The sequence below is a fragment of the Balaenoptera acutorostrata genome, chromosome 1 (assembly GCF_949987535.1).
Source record: "Balaenoptera acutorostrata chromosome 1, mBalAcu1.1, whole genome shotgun sequence".
Classification (NCBI taxonomy): domain Eukaryota; kingdom Metazoa; phylum Chordata; class Mammalia; order Artiodactyla; family Balaenopteridae; genus Balaenoptera; species Balaenoptera acutorostrata.
In genome coordinates, this window is record NC_080064.1 from 96,987,835 (window position 1) to 96,995,425 (window position 7,591).

The 7,591-nt window shown below is 51.5% G+C and overlaps 1 protein-coding gene across 3 annotated transcripts; it reads left to right on the top strand.

Annotated features, from left to right (window-relative positions):
* Positions 1-238: 238 nt before the first annotated feature.
* On the top strand, positions 239-7,075 carry GPR61 (G protein-coupled receptor 61). 3 transcript variants are annotated; one of them, XR_009007171.1, is made up of 4 exons: positions 239-308; positions 3,101-3,218; positions 3,464-5,811; positions 6,308-7,075. XR_009007171.1 is itself a non-coding variant. In XM_057540981.1 (3 exons), exon 3 carries the CDS (start codon positions 4,031-4,033, stop codon positions 5,381-5,383), a length of 1,353 nt encoding a protein of 450 aa, XP_057396964.1. In that variant the 5' UTR covers positions 239-308; positions 3,101-3,218; positions 3,464-4,030; the 3' UTR covers positions 5,384-7,075. The 3 variants fall into 3 exon arrangements, 1 of the variants encoding a protein (XP_057396964.1); XR_009007173.1 differs by having other exon boundaries at positions 3,464-5,634; XM_057540981.1 differs by having other exon boundaries at positions 3,464-7,075.
* The last annotated feature ends 516 nt before the right edge of the window (positions 7,076-7,591 follow it).

The window sequence follows — 7,591 nt, forward strand, 5'->3', positions numbered from 1 at the left end:
CCGCCTGCCATCACCTGACCCCAACAGGCTTTTGAGTTACCACTCCAGAAGCCTGAGAGGAGGGGGAGGGTCTGGGCCCACTCCTGGGCGCCTTGCCTGGGGGCACTGGTGCCTGGCTCCTGGCTCCAGAAGTGGCTCCAAGGGGCTGGGTGGGAAGCAGGAGGCCGTTAGGACCCAGAAGCTCTCAGCGCATCCTGCTCTGCCGGCTGCCTCTCACTGATCACTGCAGTGGTTCAGGCTTCAGCAGCCTTGGAGAAGCATCAGCTGAGAGGAGCTATCACATGGGAGCCGGGAGCTGCTCAGCAAAGGTAGGAGTTGCCGACTAGGCCAGGAACGGGGGCAAGACCCAGGCCTGGTTGTGAATGCTGAGGTCCTGTACAGAAGGGTACAGCCCATCCTACCTTACAGTAGGCAGTTTTGTCAGGGGATGGGCCCCCAGGTATCCCGAAGGCAATATTGGGGTGTGGGCATCTCTGAAGCCTAGAGATGGGGGTTGATCTGCTGCCAGCAGGAGTACCCACATCCTGCAGGCAGACGGGGTTCCCCATCTATCTTGCTCTATGTCATAGAAATGGGTCCCCTTCATCCTAGGAATGAATCCTTTGGCATCCAGGCCGACGGGCAACTCTGTGTCCTGGGCGTGGGCAACTCTCCTGGGGAGAGGTGCTGTAGCCCCCTGAAAATCTTTCCTGGCTTAGGAGGGGCACGCTCTTGTCTGAAGGAAGGCCAGTCTCAGGTCCTTGGGATGGAGGCTCTGTATCTAAGAAACAGGTGTATGTGAATCCCAACACCTCTGTGGCCTTGGGCTGGCTACTTATGTACATCTTGCATCCTGAGACATGGCTGTTTGTAACTTGACCATACCTCTGCTAGAGGCCCAGACCTCAGCTCCTAGGGTGGCAAAGCCTTCCAGGTACTGAGAAGTCCTAGAGGTGAGGGAAGGGTTGCTGGAAGGGAGCAGGGGGAGGACAAGAGTGTCCGAGAAGGCATGATGATATGAGCTAGGAATGGAGTGAGGCTCCCTGGGCTTCCCCTGTGAAACCGTTACCCACAGCCCTCCCAGGCTTTACCCTGGTCCATCAGTGAGGAAGTGCTGGGGAGCAGGTATATTGGCTCTTCTGTTAGGAGGTAAATGGGAATACTGGAATTTAGGGGTCAGTGCAGAGATACTGGCAAGGCTAAGGGGGTGAAAAAGAGAAATGTCCAATGCCTTCTTGCCTAGGGCTCCATCATGGCTGCACAGCACCCCTCCATCTCCACGTGGAAACCATGTCTGCTTCCCGCAGTCTGGGACCCTGGGTGAGCCCTGCTGGCAGACACTTGATGTCCATGCAGACATGGTGGGCCTTGACTCCTTTAGCTTCCAGGGCCTCAGAGTCACGTCTTCTGGGCCCCACTCCCAGGTAGAAGGAATGCAGGAGTCATGGCATAGAGAGTAGGGGGCAATGTTGCCTCCCCTGGTGTTCCGTTCCACATTTTTTTCTGGCAGATTGTCTTATGAGAAGGGTCTGCACTTTTGGGCCCTCTCTTCACCTTCTCTGCAGACCCAGTGGCTATGTGACATGTGCTGTCTCTCATCCCCGGGGAGAGGCACGTCTCTAGGTAGTTGTTCAAAGTTAGGGCTGCCTCAAGTCCAGGAGCCCGAGTTACTCGTTCCAGAAGACAGGCCCCTGGCTGACACACAAGTGATGGACTGAGTGTTCTTGGAGTATGTCCTAGGGGGCAGAGATTCAACTGATCAATTTGAGTTTGATTCAGGTCACAAAATTGTACTGAGCACCTATTGCATGCATGGCATGCTAGAAGTTAAATTAGTGCAAGGTTGGTGGTAACGCCAAAAACCAAGGGTGATTGTAAGGCTGTAGCAATTGAGGGGCAAGAGGACCCATCTACCCCAAGTGGGCCCCTTTACTGCAGTCAGAGAAATGATGGATTTTTAACTGAGCAGCCACCAGGCTCTCCATAGCCCAGGAACTCACTGAGCCATCAAATATTGTCATATAGGGGAACCTTAGAGGTTGTCCAGTTCAAACCTCCCATTTTACAGATGAGGAAACTGACCCAGAAAACTTCTGGCTTGTCTGCAGAAAGCCCATCAGACTTGGCATGTCCACAGTTTGCCTCTAATTTTGAAACCTTAGTACACTATGCTGAGGGAATCTGGACTTCAAGAATGGCATATGGAAATCAAAAAAAAAAAATTAAAATTATAGCTGACCCTTGAACAATGTGAGGGTTAGTGGCGCTGACCCATTGAGCAGTGGAAAATCCAGTTATAATCTATAGTTGGTCTTCCGTCTTGCAATTCTTCTGAATCTGCAGTTCCACATCTGCAGATTCAACCTACCACTGATGGGATCCTGTAGTACTGTAGTATTTACTATTGAAAAAAATCTGCACGTAAGTGGACTCCTACAATTCAAACTCATGTTGTTCAAGGGTCAACTGTACATTGGGCAACTTATTTCAATTCTGTGCAAACTCAGCATGGATAATGAGACACGTAAAACAGCTTTGAGCAGGAGAAATGAGAGACACTGAACACTCAGACTCCGCCCCTTGCCAGTTTCTTCCAGTTTTCCCCTCTGCTTTATGCTCACCCACCTCCGCCCCTCCATACCTCTTACACAGATGCCTACTCCTCCCTCCTTGTTCTGGGACTGTGGCAACAGTCCAGGAACAGGAGGGTTTTGGCCAGGGGTCCGGTGATGATCCGCTCCAGTGACCCAAGATCCAGGGCCCTGGGAAGTGGGAGGTTAGGAGGAGCTCCTCTCCCACCTGTCGGGGAACAGTGACCTTGGGAAGTTAATGAGTGGGTGGAGAAGGGCAGCTTTCATATGACTTACGCCCTTCTGGCTTTGGGAGCAGTGGAGGCCGGATGAGCTGAGCTCCCAGTTTCCCTCCACCTGGGAGGTTTTGTTTTCACTGGTCCTTCTCAACGCTCCCAAAGTGGCAGCTCTTTGTCTTGGGGATGGTGATGTCCGAGCACACTAATGCACCATCCTTCCCCTTTTCGGGTAATCTCTGCCTAGTGGTGAGAGACATTTTTAGAGACGGTTCAAATTCAGCAACTGTTTACTGAATGTCTATTATGTTGCAGCCACTGTGGAGGGCACCATCAAACACAGTATGGCATGGTGGGCTGGAGTACTGGCCCTGGAGCCAGGCCTCCCGGGAGCGTACCTGGACCTTGCTACTTACTGGCTGTGTGACCTTTGGTAAGTTACTTTATCTCTGCAAGCCCCAGTTTTATCGATTGCAAAATGGGGATAAGAATAACATCTACCTCATAGGGTTGCATAAGGATTAAAATGAGTTAATATACGTAGAGTGCTCAGAACAGGGCCTGGTATGTGGAAAGCATCATAGACATGTTACTGCTTATTATTAGCATTTTTATTAATAAATCCTGCAGCATCTTCCAAACAGTTGTGAAGTAGGTACTATTCCCTTCATTTTACAGATGCCTTTATGAGGAAACTGAAGTTCAGAAGAGTTAGTAGTTCCCAGACCTAGGACTGGAAACCAGATCTCGTGCTCCTTCATCTCCCCAACAGCTCCTGCCATTCTGAGGAGACAAGAAATCAGGAAATTTACATAAGCAACCTTAAAACTGGGGCACTATCCCAGAGCTCAGCAGGACCCTGGGAAAGGGAGACAGAGGATTTAGAGTCCCTGGATAACAGTCCTTGAAAGGGGAGAAGGGTGTGGAGAAGAGAGGAAAGGAGCTGGAGACCACTCAGAAGATGGAGTGTTGAGTGGGCAAGGCTCCCGCATCTCTCACGCTCCTGCTTCCTTGCAGTCACCAAGGTGGACCCGGAGCTGCCTCCTGAGCCCTCAGTCCCCGGCCTTGAGGGCTGGCAACAAGAGCCTGCCCGAGAGGCTCCAGCAGGAGGCGCTCTCTCCCCACCCCAACCCGCACACACAAAATTGGGAAGCCTGGGCCTGGGCTTGCCATCCCAGGGTCACTGGACTAGGATGGGGGATGGGCCTGTGACAGGAGGTGCCCTGGGTGTCCTCTTTCGGCCCCATGGAGTCCTCCCCCATCCCCCCGTCATCAGGGAACTCTTCCATTCTGGGGAGGGTCCCTCAAACCCCAGGTCCCTCTACTGCCAGTGGGGTCCCGGAGGTAGGGCTGCGGGACGTGGCTTCAGAATCTGTGGCCCTCTTCTTCATGCTCCTGCTGGACTTGACCGCTGTGGCTGGCAATGCTGCTGTGATGGCTGTTATCGCCAAGACACCCGCCCTTCGAAAATTTGTCTTTGTCTTCCACCTCTGCCTGGTGGACCTGCTGGCTGCCCTGACCCTCATGCCCCTGGCCATGCTCTCCAGCTCCGCCCTCTTTGACCATGACCTCTTTGGGGAGGTTGCCTGCCGCCTCTACTTGTTCCTGAGCGTATGCTTTGTTAGCCTGGCCATTCTCTCGGTGTCGGCCATCAACGTGGAGCGCTACTATTATGTGGTCCACCCCATGCGCTATGAGGTGCGCATGACGCTGCGGCTGGTGGCCTCTGTTCTGGTGGGTGTGTGGGTAAAGGCCTTGGCCATGGCTTCTGTGCCAGTGTTGGGAAGGGTCTCCCTGGAGGAGGGAGCGCCCAGTGTTCCCCCAGGCTGCTCCCTCCAATGGAGCCACGGTGCCTACTGCCAGCTTTTTGTGGTGGTCTTTGCTGTCCTTTACTTCTTGTTGCCCCTGCTCCTCATCCTAGTGGTCTACTGCAGCATGTTCCGAGTAGCCCGAGTGGCTGCCATGCAGCACGGACCGCCCACGTGGATGGAGACCCCCCGGCAACGCTCCGAATCTCTCAGCAGCCGCTCCACCATGGTCACCAGCTCGGGGGCCCCCCAGACCACCCCGCACCGGACGTTTGGGGGAGGGAAGGCAGCAGTGGTCCTCCTGGCTGTAGGGGGACAGTTCCTGCTCTGTTGGTTGCCCTACTTTTCTTTTCACCTCTACGTCGCCCTGAGTGCTCAGCCCATTTTGACTGGGCAGGTGGAGAATGTGGTGACCTGGATTGGCTACTTCTGCTTCACTTCCAACCCTTTCTTCTATGGATGTCTCAATCGGCAGATCCGGGGGGAGCTCAGCAAGCAGTTTGTCTGCTTCTTCAAGCAGGCACCGGAGGAGGAGCTGAGGCTGCCTAGCCGGGAGGGCTCCATTGAGGAGAACTTCCTGCAGTTTCTTCAGGGCACTGGCTGTCCCACGGAGTCCTGGGTTTCCCGACCTGTACCCAGCCCCAAGCAGGAGCCACCTGCTGTTGACTTTCGAATCCCAGGCCAGATAGCTGAGGAGACCTCTGAGTTCCTGGAGCAACAACTCACCAGCGACATCATCATGTCGGACAGCCTCCTCCGTCCTGCCCCCTCACCACGACTGGAGTCCTGATGGGCTGCTGGACACTTGGAGGGAGATGGGGCTGGGGGCCGGTTATGACCGCAAGGAACTCCTTGTGGGATCACCTTTTCCCAGCTAGCTGGGGCTGGGGTCTCTGCACACAGCTTTCGCTTAGTGTTTTCTGGGTTAGGAACAGAGCCAACTGGATGGATATGTGGCAAAAGCCTTGGACATGGCTGTGAGCCTTGACTACTGGGGGAGGGAACCTGGTGAGATGGTGATGAGATTAAAGGGTCAAGAAGGTGAGATGATGCCTCTCAACCAAAGAACTTTCCATGACTCAGGAAGCAGGGAAACCATAAGGGTAGGAGTTGGAAGATACAGGGCAGCAGACCAGGCTTGGAGTTATTCTGGGGACCCTTTTAGGATCTTTCATTTTTCAGTGTAATTGTCCAGGGCAGAAATTGCACTCAAGCAAGGTAAGAAAATGACCCATGTCTTCTCATTTCCTTGCTAGGTTTAAAAACAACTAAATTACAGCCAAGTGTTTCCTTTGAGTTAATAGATTTTTTTTTTCTAGTTTTAAACCTGAGATTTCCTTAAAGCGAGAGGACCAGCTGGGTATATTCCTTTCTTGAGTTTGGCCAAGCAAGGGGAAGTAGCAATCAGGGCACACAGAGTAGAAGAGAGGAAAGCTGACTGCAGCTCTCTCTCTCCCACCCTCCAGGAACAGCCGTTCTGTTGTATTTTTCAGTTTCTCTTTTGGACATGGGAGATCAAGTTTGGGGCTTGATCTTAGCAGAGGCAAGAATAAAGCAGGATGGTTTTTCTCTTTGTCTTTTAGGATGAAGAAGTGGAAAGATTGGGGGTTGGATGGCTGAAGGTGGGGGTTAGCATTTGAATCGCTAAGGTGGTTGGATACAGAGAGGCCTGTAATAACCCAGACCAATAATACTGTAAATCTTTTTTTTCCAGAGCTGGCCTCCCTGATCTCTCTCCTCATGGCAGTGACCCATCGCCAGCCCTCTGGACAATCGGGTACAAGAGACTAAGGTTGGGAATGGGAAAGGTGGGGTTTCCATGGTTCATTAAATGCCTCCCTACTCCCATTCATCGCTCTCAAAATTAGCTTCAGTGACAAAGACTTAAATCTCTCTCCTATCTGCAGCCCTGGGTTGGAGAGAGGGCACGGGAGTTGGGCTCAGCTGTTCACTGATTGAGACTGTAGGAACTGTGTTGGGTGGTCTTGGTGGTGGTATATTCAAGGGAGGGGGAATAATCACAAACTGGACAGGACACCCATCTGGGACTACCCGTCCGTCCACTTCCCTCAATTCAATCAGGTCACATTAGAGAGTTGAGGCAGGACCACATGGTGGTGTGATCTGTATTTGAACAAATTCCTGGCTTAAATGAGCATCAAAGAGGAAGATGGCTTGGTGGGAGTGGGATAGTTGCCCCTCTGAACAGTTAATAAATAATTTTTATTATAAAAAGTTATGCTGATATCAACATTGACTCCTTCAGTTCAACTCAGTGCATGATAGTTGAATACCCTATTCTCTGGGACTCACACAGAGGATTTGGAGTCACTGCCTTCAAGGAGTTCACAGTCTAATTTGATCAGGTATTTGTATTTTGACAGAGCATTTACATATGGTAAAGCACTATGGAATGTGTTAAGAGAAATATATTGAGGAATATGTTCCTGGTTCTAACTTCTGAGAGTTCAGCCTATTGCAGCAAGATGCCTATATGGAGGCTTCCTGCAGATTGAAAAGTATGGGGGCTGTAGATGAAACTCTAGTTGAAGAAAATAATTTATTACACGAAACTGGGCAGCTTCTCCTCCTCAGATCTAGGAAATTTTCCAGGTTTCTGTCTTCCTACCACTAGACTTACTCTAGTCCAGTGCTTATTACATTGAGGAAATCCCTTAGATAATATATACACCGAGGAGAGTCTTTTGCGATTGAAATGCATGTTCTTCTCCTCTCTCTCCTCCTTTTAAAGATAAATTCGTAAGGGAGGAATCTCATTCCTAGATAGGGGGAAAACTTCTTCCAAACACCACTGATGAGCTAGCCGACCCTAAACATTGCCAGCAGGTGGCAGTGTGAGCCCAGTGGCGATAGGAAAGATGAGTGCAGGTGGGGAGGGGGAGGGGGGGGACATTAAACACTGCCTGGCAGCCATTTTGTTAACTTATTTTGCCTTTTTGTTTGACTTTGCCCTCCAACTTTTCCTTCACTTACATCA

Coding starts and splice junctions, on each gene's coding strand:
- GPR61 (XM_057540981.1), top strand. CDS start 4,031: ATGGAGTCCTCCCCCATCCCCCCGTCATCAGGGAACTCTTCCATTCTG.